Below are 19,017 nucleotides of genomic sequence, written 5' to 3'. Positions count from 1 at the left end.
TTTAGTTCTATATGCTCCTCGGAGGAGAAACTGCTGTAATAATTCTACTGAGGGTGGAATTCTCTTTACAACTGGCTTGTGAGTTACAGCCAAACCCATTTTCAGCATTTTCAACTGCAATAGTTTACGTCATGTACCACTGAGAGAGATCACAGATCCCCCTAAAGCCATTCAGCTTTTGCCTTGAACGTTAAGCATGTGTTATGTATGTTATCTCAGAGAGGACACTGTTATTTCACGCACACACACACACACACGCACACGCTCTCATGAATGTGCTGAACAGCTGTGGAAATCCCATATAAACAGTTAACCTAACTTACTGTACATGAATTTACATGTAATGACATCTGCATGTGAACAGTAGACTAGAAATGATTAATGCACAAAAAATATAAAGGTCATGATATACATAAATGTAAACGTTGTGTGCAGAGAAGAGAATTGACCTTAAACATTCACACACACGCACACACACACACACACACACACCCTTGTGGATGCATTAATGGATGTTGCATACTGTACTGTATGAATAATTAATACAACCATTAAGTGTGAAGATTGAGGCTTGACTGCACACATTTAATGTACAGAGAATGTTGTCAAAGCCAAAGTGGTGTACATTTCTGAAACTGCCAATGAAACGAATGGGCCGTTCCAACATTAGATCTACACATACCTTGAGACTGAAGTTTTAAGCTACACGAAGAATTTTACAAAAGTCATGCAGACAACTTTAATGTTTCATTACTGAGTTTAACTACATGGAATGTAGCACACGAGGCGTGTGGAGGTTTTATGGCGCTTTTGCACCCTCGTGTTGTGAGGAAAGGTGAGGTAAATTTTTGGGAAACCGCTTCTTTAAATATTTTGACTAATTTGATAACGCTTTCAGCTAAGACCGTAGAGCTGTCAGCTCTGTTTAACACATTTTGCCATGCATAAATCCGTTCTGCAGATCCCCCCCCCCAATCAATGCGGAACAGGCAAAAAAAGGGCCACAGATTGCGTTTTGGCTCCACCAGTGAGGCACTTCATTACTGAATGTGGCAGATGCTTAAATGTATCTTAAAAAATTTGTCTTCCCTACAGCACAGCATAAGACACTGTAATCATCTCTCTCTGTTTCTTTTTCTGTTTCTTTCAGAAGACAGACCAGGTGCACGAGCTTCTTCTGGACGTCATAACATGGGTGGGGATCCTGCTGTCTCTAGTCTGCCTGCTCATCTGCATCTTCACCTTCTGTTTTTTCCGCGGCCTCCAAAGCGACAGAAACACCATCCACAAGAACCTCTGCATCTCGCTGTTCATCGCCGAAACCCTCTTCCTCACTGGCATCAACCGCGCCGACCAGCCGGTACGACACGCACACACCCAAGCGCAGGCCGAGTTACACACAAAAATACCCATATATACTTACTTGAAGGACTTAGATTTATTACAGAGCACACACACACAATTCCTGAAGTCGTTTAGTTGGGCACCTGATTCTTGTTAATTACAGAAATGGAGTGGGTCTTTGACCTCCCGTTAATAACAAAAACCTCATCGTGTCCTCAGAGAGAAAAAGTAGTGAGAGAGGAGGAGAATATAAGTAAAAGACAAATGGAAAATGAGAAAGATAAAATGCTAGAAATCTTTCGGGAAATGTTTAAAGTGATGACAGAACAGACAGGTAATACTCAAAGCAGCGAGTCACAGATAACACAGATAACGTACAGCGTGTGTGTCTCTGTTATAGATCGTATGTGCAGTGTTTGCCGCCCTCCTGCATTTCTTCTTTTTGGCCGCCTTTACGTGGATGTTTCTGGAAGGCGTGCAGCTGTACATCATGCTGGTGGAGGTGTTCGAGAGCGAGTACTCGCGCACCAAGTACTTCTATCTGACGGGTTACGGGGTACCTGCTGTTATAGTGGCTGTGTCCGCTGCCGTGGACTACCGTAGCTATGGAACCGAAAGAGTGTAAGTATATAATAGATGCCCAAACAATAAAAGTTCAGCTTTTTTTAAGGGCTTAACTGTTTTTTCCCTTTTTTACGAAAATATATTGTCACTGTCCTTCCGAAACCTCAGATGTCCAAATTCACTGTTTTTCAGGAAATGGAAAAAACACACTGCACTTTTAAAATCATTGAATACTGTGTTCTCAAAGCTGACAAGCACTTTTTAATATTTTTTATTAGTTAGATATTTACAAAACCCAGTGACAAACATAAAGGGTGACTAATAATAATGATTTATGGCAACAACAAAACAATCACGAAATATGGAGAGACATCGTTTCAGAAAGACAGCAGTTTCTTTTAATGTCAGGAATTTTTTTAAATATTTTAATAATGTCTGTCTCTGTGACAGTTAAGAAATTCAACACTTTTGCTATTATGATTTAATGATTTTTAATGATGTATTCATTAATGTAACTTTCAACCTGTTCTAAATAATGCTTTCAAATCTTGTTTACATTAGCAGAATTTGCATGTGCAAAACATCACATAAAACCAAATGTTTAAGTTTGCAATGTGTAAAGAAATGTACTCTACATGCACTCTTAAAAATAAAGGTGCTTAAAATGTTCTTTACAGCTATGCCATAGTAGAACCATTTTTGGTTCCCCAATAAACAATTCAGTCAAAGGTTCTTTAAAGAAGCATCTCCTTCTTACCTTTTCATAATCTGAATAACCTTTTTTTGCCACAGAGAACCTTTTGTGAAACAGAAAGGTTCCTCGGATGTTAAACGTTCTTTATGGAACCATTTAGATGATAAAGCCCCTGAAGCACCTTTATTTTTAAGAGTGTGGTCATGTAAGATCGTTGGAATGTACTTGCCCAACCTGGCTGGTAATGTTTTCACAAACTGGTCCAAAACTCTCTCACATCATGCAAAATCTAGAAAGCGAGAATGATCTAGAAACCCCGATGGGTCATTGAATTTTCATATACACATAAAGCAATTTAATGTCAGCATATAAAATGTAGACCAAATTGCAAAGATTTACAACAAATATACACCGCAGTATTTGTTAAAATTTTCAGACAGAAATAATTAATTTTCCATTCACAGAGTTGTAAAACATATCTCAGAAAGGGGCGCAACACTTCTGTTAATCAGCCAATGGCTATCAGCCAGTGACCATAATCTCATAATGGCCAATTATCAGTCGATTTCAATACATCACACTATGATCGGTGTTATTTCTGTCTGCTTCCAATTTAGCCATTTACATTGGCTTAGTTCCATGGAAGTCAAAGCGAAGGCCCAGTTTACCTTCTTTTGAACAGTATTGCCCAGTGAATAGGGATTATGGCCGTTAACAGAAGATTGCAGGTTCAATCTCAGGAATTAGTTACACAGGAAATGGAGAGTGAGATCAGAGACCTGCTCTATTAGCATTGTGCCCTTGAGAGTGACGTTTCACACTGGGGCCGCTCCGGGGCGAATGGCTCTGCAATTAGTGCCCTAAAAGTGGCTTTGGTTAAAACACATCTGCTCTGTGGCACATAACTTTATGACCACAAATAACTTGACTTAAATCGCATGTAATCATTTCCTTTAAACGAGCCAAATATGAAGCAAATCAAAGCCATGCGAACTACAAATATACCAAACACATGCGACTCTGTTTGATAACTACAAAAACGTTTTGTACTGTATGGATGATGTTGACTGCATAGACTCTGATGGAAGATTGTATTTTTAGATGTTTTATAGCTAGACTTAATGACGTACCTATGTTTTATTGCAGTCTTTGTCTTAGAGGTTTCTTCTAAAACTCACAAGGAGCTTTAAAAATAGACACAAATTGAGTATAGCGCTTTAAAATGAAAACGCATAAAATCATTCATTCTTGGAAGAAAGAAATTGTATAGTTCTGATTGAAGTCTCTGATTTTAAGGGCAAGACATTCATTTCTGGAACAAGTGGGGCACCGTGAGGAAAAGCCAAAGCGAGATACGTCTCTGTTTGCTTTCTATTTAACCTCATTGCTGTCTAAGATAAACGTTTGAGATATTAAAGAGATCTCTTTTGTGACTTATTCTTCTTAGGGGCTGTTATGGCGTCATTAATCAAACCATTCTTGTTCAAATTTCTAGTCAGGAAGTTCAGGAAACCGCAAAGTGCCACTCAAGGAAAATGTTGTGCAAGTGCCATACACATCAGATTGTCGCACTGAAAACCGTCTCTGCGTTCAGGAGTTCTGAAACGGATAAAATTGCCCTAATTCATATTCATAAAGAAAACTATTCAACTGGCGTTACTGCAGTTAGTGGCCAGACGCAGCCGTGAGGGATGTTCTCTCAAAATAAATATTTCAGCAAAATCATCATTTAAAGATGAGATGCTGAATGTGGCATATGAATAAATGGTGGTCACTCAAGCAGACAGTCTCAGCAGACCACAGAAATAGGTCACACTCATTTAAAAACAAGAATAGTATGGAAGGGGGAGGAACGCTATTTCAGCGCGAAGCCTGTTAACCTGAGCCAGCCGTGGGGATGTAAACAAAGGCGTGGGAATCATTATGCCAGGGAGAGATTTTAGAAATGTTGTGCCACCCATGTTTGGCGTATAATCAGAGACCCGTGCCGTAATGACCCCCTCCCTTCTCAAATCGTTCTCGCGCGTCCGGATGGAAACCACAGAGATGGGGAATAAGACGTTGTCATGGCAGATGTTGGTGGAAATATTGCCAGCCTGTTCAGAGCTAAAATATAGAACAAAGAGCATGTTTGCGCGGCCTAATCCCAGTGCACATGAAATATTTATAATCCTATTTGGTTTCTGCATTATCTATCATATGGTATCTGTTCTTTAAAGAGGAAGCATGTCTGTCTGTGTTGGTGGCTTGGAATACACACACACACACGCACACACACACACGCACACACACACACACACACACTTGAACAGTGATGCTTTCATCCCTGCTGGGCTGTAGAGGTGATTTCAGCAAAGCAGAGATGAAGAGTTTAATAATTCAGCTCTGGACTGTCAATCACCCCTTGAGGTTTTGTATGTACCGTTGGCAGTGAGCACTTCTTGAATATGATGATCCAAACATCAGAACAAAACGCGTGAATGTTCTTTTCTAGAACCTGAACAGATATTGCTTTGATCTTAATTGGAGTGGGTTGGAGGTCATTTTCATTCAGAATCTCTCCCCCACCTCTGTCTCTCTCTTTCTCTCTCTCTCTCTCTCTCTCTCTCTCGCCGTGCAGGTGTTGGCTAAGGCTAGATACATACTTCATCTGGAGTTTTATTGGGCCTGCTACTCTCATCATCATGGTAAGTTTACCACACAGAAACACACACACGGAAGGTTTAGAGAATGATAGAGCAAAGCCAATTCCACACTGTCACACACACTTGCACACGGGGAAGGTTCAGATAATGGTCTGTCGAGAGCATTTTCCCAATTAAGTTAAAGTCACAATCACCTCACAAGACAGTCGGAACCCCTCCAACTCACCCCCCCCCCCCCCATGGCTATATATAACGTGTGTAGACTGTCTGTTTGCTTTCTTATGTATTGGATACGTTTAAGAGATTTTATCGGGATTCTCGTGGTCATTGAAAACATGGATGTATAAAGGAATTATACTATTGTAATTTTGAGGTCTAAAATTGTATGGTAATAGGGACGCAGAAAGCTGAATCACAAGATTTATGTCCACCCTGAAAGCAAAGAAATGCAGCAAAAACTTCACCAGAGAAATGTGGAAAGTTCTTTGTGCTTGACTGTAGAATATAAAACTCAGAATGTAGATCTTGTGATTCTTCAACCTCCACAATCAATTTTTTCTCGTCCATGTTTGATGTTTACATGAGGAGTGGGATTTTGGTCCAATGAGTATCAATGTGGGCGGGGCTATCCGGCCCAACGGCACAGTAGCTTGGCATCAATCTGGCATCATCCGTTGCCATGTTGTGTCACGTCTGGTTAAATGCAATTGCTATTTTGAAATGTAATTGTATATAATTGAAATTTTGTTCATTTGAAGGATGCGGAGGAATGCCCTATTTTTAAATGTGTATGTAATAATCATAAATGACTGTAAAGTGCATTGAAATTCATTGGTTAAAACGTGTGAAAACCCTGATTTATAGCTTTAAAGGAATAGTTTGCCTAAAATAAAATATACTCACCCTATTGTCATTTCAAACCTGTATGACTTTCTTTCCTTTGCAGAACACCAAAGAAGATATTTTGAAGAATGTTGGTAACCGAACAACGGCAGTACCCATTGACTTGCATTGGTTTTGTGTCCATACAATAGAAGTGAATGGGTTCCAAATATCTTCTTTTGTGTCATTCTTTTGAAAGTCATACAGGTTTGAAATGACAAGATGGTGTTTGAATGAGGACAGTATTTTCATTTTAGGTGGAACTATCCCTTTAAACAGTTACTGCATTCATTTATGATCAATGCTTTGTTGTCTTGCAGCTGAATGTTATTTTCTTGGGCATCGCGCTCTATAAGATGTTTCACCACACTGCAATTCTCAAACCTGACTCCGGTTGCCTCGACAACATCAAGTAAGGCTGTGTTGTGATGTGTGTGCGCTTTATTGTTTTCCAGCTTGCGCTGCGGCTGTCTTCATTTTCTCTAAACACGTAATTGTCCTTTAATACCTGACCATTTCTCAGAGGACCTAGTGCCCGTCTAAACTTAGGAACTGTATAAAGTGTTTTTCGTCTGTCACTTTCTCCTTGATCCTTAAGTTCATATGGGATCGAACCGGGAATGTTTAAATAATAAAAACTTCACTTAAGTGACGTTCCCTGTGCTGTTTATTCGAATCAATTCTGCATCGTATCTGAGAGAGCCGAGGTGTATGGGGCTGGCGCATCAAGATGCATTGAAACACAGCCAGGAGTGTGCCGCTTTAGAAAGTGTGCAGTACACGGCGTGTAGCATGCCTCATCTATTCACTGCAGCCCATTGGCACACAGTGGATACTGAATCTAGGTTAGTTATCATATTTTAGTAATTGATTATTCTATTTGATGCGCAGAAAACATGCTGAAGAGTCACTGTTGAAATCTGTGACCCAAATGCACAATTTCCGCTGTAGTTCTTGTGTTCTGCATGGATTGTAATATTGGCACGGTCTCACAGGTGGAGTTTAGAGAGGCACTGACATCACTTACATGAGATTCGTAGGAAGTACATTGAATAACTTAGTTTTATAAAAGTGTAATACATAAGCTAATACCAACACCAAAACAAATATAGGAAAAAAATAGAAATGTAAGGTGATAAAAAACAAAGATATGTATTTATTTCAGCTTTCATCGTGCCCTTGCATGCATTCAGATAATGGTGTCTATGGTAACCGAGCACTCTCATAAACCTTCTCTCTCATATACAAGACCTATAGCGCATAGTTTGTTCTAACAATCTATCATCGCAACATAGTTACAAAGTACTAGCCTATCAAAGTACTATCTAACCTTGACCTTGATTCCATTTCTCTCTTTGTCATCGAATCAGTGAAAGACTGTTTTAATGCGGCGAAAGAATTTACTCTCCTAGCACAGAACACAAGATGGCCGGTTAATAAACCCGACATTCGTCTAAAGTTAAAGTTAGAAAGTCTGGCCCAGCCAGAAATGTAGCCTCAGCACAAATTAGATCCAGAGACCTAAAGCTGCCGTGCACAGAATAGATTATTTTAGCTCCCGTGAAATGATTGGCCACTGAGAGCTTAGCCACGCCCACCCCCTGCAGCTCTCACTTTGTGAGACAGATTTAGTCATATTTTCACATTCCTCCTCATGTATGGCCAGGTTTGTCGACTGGGAAAATCCAACCATGTTTCACGGTCATCATCATCACCACCGTCATTTTATTGGTTTGTGTTTTTCATCTTATGAGTATGTTTTGTTTTTAATGCTTATGAATCATTCATCAGCCTCATCGGTCTGTTTTCTTTGGTTTTTCCATCCTTTTTTCTGTTTCCCATTTCAGCATTCTGTTGAGGCTTGCCTTGTATTGGATTATAGTCACTGGTAAGGCTCTCCAACCAATCAGAGTGCCAGTTCTTTGAATCCCGCATTCTGATTGGAGTGTTTAAACGTGTAGCTCCTCCACCGTTTGATTGAGTCTGAATGTAAAACTGATTGCAACTTGGCTCTTACAAATCAACAATGTAATTATAAATCTTAATTAGTGTGTGTCCACGATCAATATTTCTGTCTGTCTGTCAGTCAGTCTTTCCATCATGAATATTATTGTCTCTGATGGGAACAATAATACTTATATATTGTCTGTCTATAATTATCGTCCACTCAAGATTTACTGTCTGTCTCTCACCCTGTCTGTCTGTATGTCTCTCTCTCATTCTCTCCAATTATCTTGTTTCAGTGCCAAACATTAGCCTGTCATATTAGCGCAGTTCACAGTATAAATGGGTTTTAGGCTGAATATGTGTGAGTCTAAATCTAGGCATTAGTGTGTGTGGTGTGTGTGTGTGTGTGTGTGCGTGTGTGTGTGTGTGTGTGTGTGTGTGAATGACCCTAAGAGTAAATGACATCACTAAATGGGAGCGAGTCTGAGTGCTAAGTGCAGACTACCAGACATTATGACTGGAGCCAGTGACATTTGACTGCTGTAGAAGAATACCTTTTAGAGACAGTTTATGTTCCTACTATTGTTGAACTAAGGAAAGAGATACAAGATCATAAATGGCAACATTTTAATAGACTTAGGATGACATGATCTGGCCGAGGCCATTAATAGAAATGTGTGTCAGAGAGTTATGCGCTCTTCTGTCTTTCTCAGATCCTGGGTTATAGGTGCCATTGCTTTGCTGTGTCTGCTGGGATTGACCTGGGCGTTCGGGCTCATGTATATCAACGAGAGCACAGTGATCATGGCTTATCTCTTCACCATCTTCAACTCACTGCAAGGAATGTTTATCTTCATATTCCACTGCATCCTGCAGAAGAAGGTATACCGGGCTCACAGACGTACAAATCTGCATATGGGTAATTCTGCAGTTTGGGACACCTTTGACTACTGTGAACTTTGTAGAATGAAACTTCTTCAAAGGGTGCTATAACTATTGTAAAATATTTATCACATGTGCTGGAATAGAGACGGGATTATGGCCCTCGATTGCTTGATCAACCTTCAAGCGGCGTTTTGATATTCTGTGTGATGGTGGCTCCCTGTAAAATTGGATAAGACTTGGACTTGCTATCACAAGTTAGCAATAAATTAACTTAACTTAAAATGAATACATTTTAGGGCTGTTAAGTAATTAATTGCAATTAATCGATTCCAAAATAAATGTTTGTATTTATATATAATATATATGTGTGTGTGTGCTGTGTATATTTATATGTATATAAATGAACATGCATACATGTGTATAAATGTATATTTAAATATTATTTATATTATGTTTAAATTAATATATATTACACATATTTTTAAAATATATATATGTTTGTTTGTATATTTATATATGCAGGTAAAAATAGACTGCACACAGACACAAACTTTTATTTTGGAATTGATTAATCACGATTAATCAAAGTATTATCTAAGATATTAAGTATAAACACATAAAATATGATTTTAAAGTAAGTTTTTTATGAGATGTTTTTATTTTTAACATTTTATTTAAAATAGAGGCTAAACGTATGTATTATTATTTTAACAATTAAATTAGTAAAATAACAAATGAATAATTGATTTAAAGAATTGATTTAATAAATATCTTTTTTAAAACTATTTAAATGGAAATAATATATTTAAAAAATAAGTCAGAGACGCAACTAAAAGCTTGAAGCCATTCTAATCCATCCAAAAAAACCTAGAATTTCCTGGGCATAATGCAAACAACTCACGCATGCATACAGAGGTTCAGTTGACCTCTTTCCTGGGCATTTTGCAGAGGGTTTACTGCCCCCTCATTAGTAATGATCTCATGAATCAAGGCTTCTGTCACATGCATGCTCAATTAGAGACCCTCGGCTCATCAGATTTATTTAGCTCATGATAGATTTTAAACCTTTTAATTATCTGATGGCCGACCGGTGGATTCCTTCCAAAGTCATTTAGCGTGAAAGTGCTCATATCCATATTAAACCAGTGCATTCCGGCTGCAGAAGGAATCAGGTATTGATTAAAGAAAAATAATGTGCGTATGTGTGAAAATTCCCATGTAGTGATGGAAGGAATGATTGGATTGGGCTGTGGAATCTGATTATGTATTCCACTACCCAACCTCCAAGCAGAGAGGCCAATTTATCTTGTTTCTTTTGCATTAAATGGACATGCACGCGGGCAACGTCTATGGCTGAAGAGGATGATTAAATCTGTTTTTAACTTATATATTGGAATATCTACCTAATGTATCTTAATGCAATATGAATTTTCTCAAAAACCCACAAGACGCTGTTTTACGTACGCAACGAGAGACTGATTTAGGCTTATTTGGGATTTGTGGAGACAGCAGTGATTTCACTCTAAGGCTGTAAGTCCTGTTTGGTTGAGGTCTTTGTGGAATACGATGTGCAGTCATCCATACAGACGGAGGAATAAAACTGTTGGATTTTATTTGGCTGATCTTACAGAGTTTTCTTTCAACAGCTGCGCAAACAATAACAGCATCCATGTTAACGACATTAAAAAGCAATTACAGCTGTATTATTGCTGAGACGACTGGGAGTTTTGCGCTGATATTGGTGATTACTGTTATTATGTCTAGCTTTCTGGATCGAGCAATCAAGGTTTGGGCTGTGTTGTTTGAAAACGGACTAAGGGTGGAAGGGGAAAGGTTGTGCGTGTTTCTTGATTGGGTTTTTAGCATGACAAGGGTCATCCAGCATGCTAACCACTGAAGTCATACAAATGATATGAGACCTTAATTGGATTCTTTTTGTCCTTGAAAACTTTGACAAACACACCACACAGACACACACACACTTGTGCCGGCATACATAGACCTGCGCTAAATCACACATAAGCTTGATCATTTGCACATTTTTTCCTAAAACAAATCACCTTGTTGTGTAGGTGCGTAAGGAATACGGACGATGTCTCCGGACACACTGTTGCAGCGGGAAGAGTGTGGAATCAACCATCTCTACTTCAACTAAGACCAGCACGGCTCGCACACCCGGACGCTATTCCACCAACTCACAGGTAAAACACACACACATGCACAGCGATATCGGTGGTGACCAAGGGACCCCCTGACATGCCAGGATCCCCCCTGCACGATGGCACATAATAATTGATTAGAAAACAATTCTGGATGTTAGGGCATCCAGTCTACACTGGCAAAGATGACATATCACAAAAATGCTAATAACTAAAAGTTATTATAATCACAGGGTGAATCTTGTTTTGGTCACAATGACGTGCCAAAGTTACTGCGTATTTACATATTGCTGCTTTCGTTCTGGAACCTCACATGTCCGTATGCCGTATTTTTGGCCATGAATCGTTATTTTTAGTCATCCTTTATGTTTGTCACTGGGTTTTGCAAATATCTAACCAATAAAAAGTATTAAAAAGTGCTTGCCAAATTTGACAACACTGTATTTAATCATTTAAAAAGTACAGTGTTTTTTTCCATTTCCTGAAAAACGAATTTGACAACCAAAGTTTTCAGAAGGACAGCTACGATATACATGTCATTTATTACACATTAAAATTTCACACAGTTATGCCCCTGTGGTTTCCGTCGAATCTGTTGCACTCAATAAACATTTATGCACCCACTTCTGTTTCTCTTCAAAAGAACGACTCCACTTATCACATTGCAACCAATGTGTGGATGCTTTTACGTGTGACAATTTTACACCTGTGGGGAGCTTTTTTTTATATCGCTCGTAAATCCACAGGTCGACCCTGAACGCACAGACAATCCTCCAAAACAATTTCCCATTATTTTTGTAGGTCAATGACTGGTGAACCTGTTAACGGTCAATGCAGTCATCAGCTTGTTAATTCTTTGTACAAAAAGCACTGGCGTTCTCTCTTTCACGGGTGACTATAGAGTCACCTGACCTAATTTCTCATTCAGCATTATTTTAGACAATGAGCTCAGCATTCATGACACAGAAAACAAAATGAAACTTACTCGTAGAGTGTTGAAAACAGGCAGAATTTGTGGATTACGTTTTCTATCTAATTTAGTCCTGTTAGTTCAAGATAGAAGGATCTAGAAATGTTGAAGTAAAACATTTCAAATTCAGTACATTACAGTATGTTAAATGCGACTCCGTAAAAATAAAATATTAAAATGTAGAAATAAAGAATACAGAAAATATTATTATTAATTTAATATAATATGTAATGTTACTATTAAATATACAATTTAAAATATTTCAAGATATTTATAATTTGTTTACTACATAGATTTTTTTGTGGTGCAAATATGCTTGCAGGCGTATAAATAGCATGTTTGTTACATTCAGTGACATTGTAAAAGACTGTTATATGATTACGGCAACATTACACTCCAATTCCATGTTTGCTCTCTTTGGAAAATGTATTTGCTTCAGTCAGAAACTGAACCAGTCATGATCCCCTCTTCCTCTTGTGTTGTCAGAGTCGTATTCGCAGGATGTGGAATGACACTGTCAGGAAGCAGTCAGAGTCATCTTTCATCACCGCTGATATGAACAGCTCAGCGACTCTCAATAGAGGTAAACACACACACACACAAACATGCACCCATGTGCATGCATGTACTGTACACAGGATGCTTTAAGTGGTTTAACATGTACAGACAAAGAGAAGCTGGTTTACACATGCACGCAAAACAAATTGTCAGGATTTTCTATATGAACAATGGAACAGAAACCAGTTCAGCCATGATTTGACCCGTACAGGTCAATTCTGACCAAACACTATAATTTTACACATTTTACATGTGTGCTGCTGTTAAGCATATACAGTACCTTTTCTTACACACATTTATTCAAATGTTTCAACCGAACCGTTTTATTCTATGATTAATCTTTAAATCAAATCCAGATGGGATATTTAACAACAGGAAACTCATTTGCACTCTCTGTATGTAATCATTTGCAGAATTAATTATGAGTGAAGTTCAACAAGTTTAAAATATTGTATTTTTGGACTGGTATTAATGAGAAAACCTATTTGTTACATATGTAAGTGCGGCAGAAGTTTTGCTACGCCATTTAAAAGAATAATTAATTGTGAATTATGTACATTAAATTATTAAAATTTCAATAATGAAAATTTCATCTGTGGTCCAAGACCATTTGTTACTTACAGGATTGATTAGTTGTCATTGCTGGAATCACCCCAAAGCCACATTTTTGCTCGATCCAACACTACTGTGTATATATACAGTACAAGTACAAGCTTGTTTATTCAAGAAGACTGCAGAATATTCTGGACCTTGCTGACACTGATCTTACGGTCCAAATGGATTAGACATCTGAGTGTGTGTTTGTGTGACCATGTCCTGCTCATTCTCAAAGCCTGCCTGCCTCTGTTACATCCAAATGCTAATATGATTTGCTCCTCTGAGCTTCTCGGCCTGCACCATCCCGTACCCCAAAGTAGTTTTGAAAACTGAACTGGATCCTCCAGAGTAAAAGTCATTGAAAAACGCTTCCAATCTAATCGCCCCGGCAGGTCAGGACGGGACGAAATGTCCAACGTCCAGCAGCTGTCCAACATAAACAACATCATTGTTGAGCTCTGGTGATATTTCATTCCACATGGGAGGTTTTGCATTCCTGTCCACCCAACTAACCCTGCTGTGATGTTTAAGGCTGTATTAGCTCAAGTTTACAGTTTGCAGTCCCCTGCATCGTGCTAACTGTTTATTGTACGTCTTTTTCTGTTTCTTTGTTGCTCTTCTGTCCTTGACTTTCTCTTCCTACCTCCTCTCTCTCTCTCTCTCTCTCTCTCTCTCTCTCTCTCTCTCTCTCTCTCTCACTTTATGTGTGGCTGTTGTAGGTACCATGGCTAACCATCTCATCTCCAATGCTCTTTTACGTCCTCATGGCACTAATCCTTATAACACATTGCTGGGAGAATCTGCCGTGTTCAATAACCCTACTGCCAACATGTTCAACACACAAGGTTTGCCTTACACATACAGAACACATTGACAGACGTTATGAGAACTCCTTTAAGGAAAAACTCAATTGATGTTCAGTAAATGTTTTTTTTAACAGTAAAAATGAATTTTGCTAAGAAAACACCATATAAGTGCCATAACAGTAGAATAGACGATTTGTGTGCTGTATCTCTGGTCTTATGAAGCAATACTGTAGCTGTGTGTAGAGATCAAAGTTTTACCAATAGAACGGCATGACGCTTGGGTTTGAGTTCGCGCTAACACTCATTTGCACGTCTGCATATTCATATGTTGTGATAATTAACAAAACACGTGAGAAAAGAGTCGTTGTCAAACCTGACACTATGCAGCTTTATGCTACAAATTTCAACATTCACACAATGCTGTTGTATGGCTTCAAAAGACTTACAGTAAAAGGGCGTTCACATTATGATTATAACTATAACATTAAGTGCAACTATAACTATATTTGCAACCACACCAACAGTCGATACCGAGAACGTTATGTGTGTGCTGCAGAAATACAGTCACAAAAATGAAAGTAGATGACCTGCTGCTGTTGCTTTACGTACGTAAAACATACTGTATATCCTGCCAGCTTGCTGTTGCTTTACGTTTTCGTAGAACATTTATGTTTTACGTAAAACATACTGTATGTCTTGCCAGCTTGCTGTTTGCTTTACGTTTTCGTTTTACCTTACGAGAGAGACGAAACACACACTTACATGTACACAGGCTTTAAGTACTGTATAGACAATCGAGATTTGGCAGTGATGTTCTGCTTACACACTTCCTGTGTCTATTTAATGAGCTTTTTTGTGTTGTTTATGTGTTCGTCTGTTCTGTTTAATAATTGGGTAAAAATTGTAATATGTCCTAAACTCAGCAGGTTAGCATGAGTGACTAATGGCTGTTACAGACTGAACAGAATACTTCACTCTCGTTCTCTGTAGACATGTTTCATGGGCATTTATATGTGTAATCATTCTCTCTCTTTCTCCCTCTCCCTCTCTCTCTCTCTTTCTCCTATCACGCGGCTCCACAGCCTCCTACAGAGATTCAAGTATGATTCATTTACTTTCACAACAGCTCCACATTTTATAATATATTCTCTTTAGCTCCTCTCCTCTTTAATCTCTACCTTTCTCCTCATGGCTTGCCGGTTAAATCTGCATCCCTCCCGTATTCATCTGTTTCTTGATAAGAGTAAAGTTAATATCCTATTTGATAGCATCTTTCATAAAGTATACTGAGTTTAAATTACCAGCAATCATAGAATGCTTTTCCAAGCGTACTGTACAATTTTAGTTTCATTTAAGAATGGGGTTATTCGAAACATTTAAGATTTCGTCAGCTGAGGCATTTATTTTTCTGTTTTCCAGAGGGAATTCTTAACAACGCACGAGACTCCAGCGTCATGGATACGCTGCCGCTTAACGGTAACCATGGCAACAGCTACGGTGTGGCAGCAGGTGATTACCTTACCTACAGCTCCCGTGGCAGCGAGCCGCCGACAACGCTGGAGAAAAAGATTCTGAAGGAGCTAACAGCAAACTATGCTCCATCTTACCTGAACACTCAGGAGCGGCAAGGAAAAGCTCACCAGGGGACCCTGACCAATAAACTCAACAACCACCTGGCCAACGGAGGGGTCGCGGGGTCATCCTCCATCGCTAAGGATGACGTCATGGTGCTGGATAACCCCGGAGCGTTTCACCGGCACGATGACGGAGGCGGGTTAAGCCTAGAGCTCATCAGGGAGGAGTCGCAAGCGCCGCTCCTCCCACCGAGACCGGCCCCTCCGGAAAACCACGCCCCCTTGCACACGTTCTCAGCCCACCGGCGCCTGCCACAGGAGAACAGCGAGAGCTTCTTCCCGTTGCTCCCCAATGACGCGCACACGCACTCGTCGCACACGCACACTCCCCACACGCACTCCCCCCTCAGAGACTCGCTCTATACCAGCATGCCCACTCTTACCGACCTCCCGCATGGCACTGATGACCTCATCAACGGTCTCCATGACGACGAAGATGATGAGGAGGAGGACGATGGCGAGGAGGAAGAGGGAAGTGAGCTGCACCTGGCCAACGGCAAAGGGGTCGTCATGGAGGCCGACGACGTGTACTATAAGAGCATGCCCAACCTGGGCTCCAGGAACCACATACAGGACCTGGAGAGCTACTATCAGATGGGTCGGGGGGGAAGCGATGGGTTCATCGCCCCGTCTGAGAAAGAAGACTCGTCGCCCGAAGAACAGCCCCCAGACCCCTCACAGCTGGTCACGAGCCTATAGACACTGAACCGGACACACACACACACACAGTCACCCAGTGTGCGCGTGTGTGTGACACAATGCACAAGGCATGGGATACACTACCTACTGCACTGATAGATCCCTAGAAAGACTTATTCCAGATAGCCCCTGATTCCAGTAAATACAAGTATCCTGTACCAATCCACACCAAAATCCTGTTCCAGTTAGAACCAGTAAGCAAAACTAGTAACTCGCTCCTACGCCAAAACAAGGACTACAAAGCGTAGGCAGGGACACTTTATCGTGAATCTCCTTGGAAACTGATCTGATCGCGGATTTTGTTCGCGGACATGACACACTAGTCAATGAGGGGACGTGGAGTTAAGTCGGACAAACTTTTCCTCCCTGGATCATTTGCATAGATCTCCTTGACATCCAGAAAGGCCCAATGGCTGTCTGAATCTCCCCGAAGCTCACAGTGGATTACTGCAACATGTGGAAAAAGACTGCGGGAAACTACAGTAGCTGCCATTTTAGATGACCGTGTATGATAATGAGACCACCAACCCAGACTCTGAACTCTTCTATTGTATTGAACTGCATTACCCACAATTCTCTAGTCTTTTCGATGGTTCTCTGCTACACACATTCCTTCTCGTTTAGCACCGGTCTCGTTTCCAAACGTAAAGACGCATTTAAGACTGAGGACGCATTGTTTTTCTTACGTTTGTTTTTCGGTAATAATCTCAGTTGTTGCAAGGTCATTGTCACTAATTAAGAAACAGACGTCCATGCAAAATGTACAGATCCCTGATATTGCATATGAGCGTATGCCTTTCATGTTTTTGACATATTTTGCCCCTTGTATGTGTTTTTGTAGACTAGACCAATCCCATAATGCTGTGCTGGTTCTTCAAAAGACTGTCCCTTATTACCCGCTCAGCACACACACACATATCAACATATACACATACACACTCTTCTTTATAGCCAGAAATACACTGTTTGAATTCTCCTCTTTGGGAGAATCACTCTCTTTTCCCCCAAACACAACTTTTTGTCATTTTAATTCTCACTGTGTTGATAATATCCAAGAGACTCTGAGGAACTGACTGTTGTGTGATTGACATCTGTTGCGGATGGGATCCCATCGCTGTCAAATATGCTGGGAAGGTGTAATGTTGTGAGCATTCTACAGCGTTTACTAAGAACATCAGGTTCAGAAATTCCGGCGTATTGGAATTGCAAGGATATGGTTTGGTCGGATCTTATTATCTAGACAAAAATGTTCTCAGGCTAAAAAAAGGGAGTCTCATACAAGTTTAGTCAAGGGGGACAAGAAAAGCTAGTGGTTTGAAACAATCGTCCTGGTCCAAGCCCACTTGCATTTACGAATAAATATGTGTTGACTGAGAAATCATGATTTAAAATCATGCAGTCCGAGTGCAGCATGTGTAAACAATATAAAATAACCTTGTAAAGGAGCAGATTGAGTTGTTTCGAAGATGGCAACAACCTTGAAAAGGTGGGTTCTTTCAAAACTACTGTTTACTCATTCTCAGACTGAGACTCCCTCTGTAGCTTGCACATCTAGCCCTTGTTAACCCCCTCCCAGCAAATCAACTGCATATTTATTCCTGTGATCTGATTTTTTATTTTTCACCAGATATGTAGGACCTTAGAGAGGGTTGGAAATGAATCCGATCGGCACTGAGACCTTTTTTATTGTTATATCATCAATATTATTATTATTACAATATCAATGAAATTATTATTTATTCTTTTCATATGCATTCTAAACTGAATGAACTCATAACTAATATTTGTTGTAACAGTGAAAGTTGTTTGCCAACAAATAAAATGACTGAATTAATATTTACAATATTTCACAGGAGAGAGGTGCGAGTTTCTATTTGTTTTATTGCTGAAGGGTATATTTATTTGGTAACACTTTACTATAAGGACCAATTCTCACTATTAACTAGATGCTTATTAGCATGCCTATTATTGGCATTTTGGCTGTTTATAAGCACTTATAAAGCACATATGACCATATTCTACATCCCTAATCCTACCCAATACCTAAACCTAACAACTACCTTACTAACTATTATTAAGCAACAAATTAAGAGTTAACTAAGAAAAAGTCATAGTTAATAGTTTACTAAAACCGAGAAATGGACCTTAAAATAAAGTGTGACCATTTATTTTCTTAATAGTTAATTGTTTTATTATTATTATTTTTCTATTATCCCATCTTAAAAGGACTCTAAATAACAATTCTAAATATACAATAAATTGCAGGAAGATTGTCCCTGAAAAGTGTAAATACTCCCAGAGGAGGATTTGGAGAAAGATATTTGGACGAATGCTTGTAATCAAACAGTTCTTGGACCCCATTGACTACCATAGTAGGAAAAATTACAATGTTAGTCAAAAGTGCCCCAGAACTGTTTGCTTTCCTACATTCTTCAAAATATCTTCTTTTGTGTTCAACAGAACAAAGAGATGTATAAAGCCATTTTTCGTACTATGGTGGTCAATGATGGCCAAAAACTGTTTGGTTACAGGTGTTCTTCCAAATATCTTTCTCTGTGTTCATTAGAAGAAAAAAAATGTATACAGATTTGGAACAGAATTTTCATTTTTAGGTGAACTGTTCCTTTAAGGAA

General features: G+C 39.4%; 1 protein-coding gene across 7 annotated transcripts in view; it reads left to right on the top strand.

The window, feature by feature from the left end:
• The window catches only part of adgrl3.1 (adhesion G protein-coupled receptor L3.1), a 96,179-nt gene extending 77,651 nt beyond the window's left edge, over nt 1–18,528 (top strand). Inside the window, exons 15-24 of one of the 7 annotated variants that reach the window (XM_057332399.1) lie at nt 1,151–1,360; nt 1,745–1,965; nt 5,223–5,289; nt 6,450–6,541; nt 8,790–8,958; nt 11,034–11,162; nt 12,577–12,673; nt 13,965–14,090; nt 15,134–15,151; nt 15,471–18,528. In XM_057332399.1, the coding sequence (XP_057188382.1) occupies nt 1,151–1,360; nt 1,745–1,965; nt 5,223–5,289; nt 6,450–6,541; nt 8,790–8,958; nt 11,034–11,162; nt 12,577–12,673; nt 13,965–14,090; nt 15,134–15,151; nt 15,471–16,384 (2,043 nt within the window). In that variant the 3' untranslated portion in view covers nt 16,385–18,528. The remainder of the gene's footprint in view (nt 1–1,150; nt 1,361–1,744; nt 1,966–5,222; nt 5,290–6,449; nt 6,542–8,789; nt 8,959–11,033; nt 11,163–12,576; nt 12,674–13,964; nt 14,091–15,133; nt 15,152–15,470) is intronic. The other 6 variants (XM_057332398.1, XM_057332401.1, XM_057332400.1 and 3 more) reach the window with 6 other exon arrangements.
• The last annotated feature ends 489 nt before the right edge of the window (nt 18,529–19,017 follow it).

Source organism: Triplophysa rosa, linkage group LG4 (genome assembly GCF_024868665.1).
Source record: "Triplophysa rosa linkage group LG4, Trosa_1v2, whole genome shotgun sequence".
NCBI lineage: Eukaryota > Metazoa > Chordata > Actinopteri > Cypriniformes > Nemacheilidae > Triplophysa > Triplophysa rosa.
This window is presented reverse-complemented; position numbering and strand designations above follow the sequence as displayed.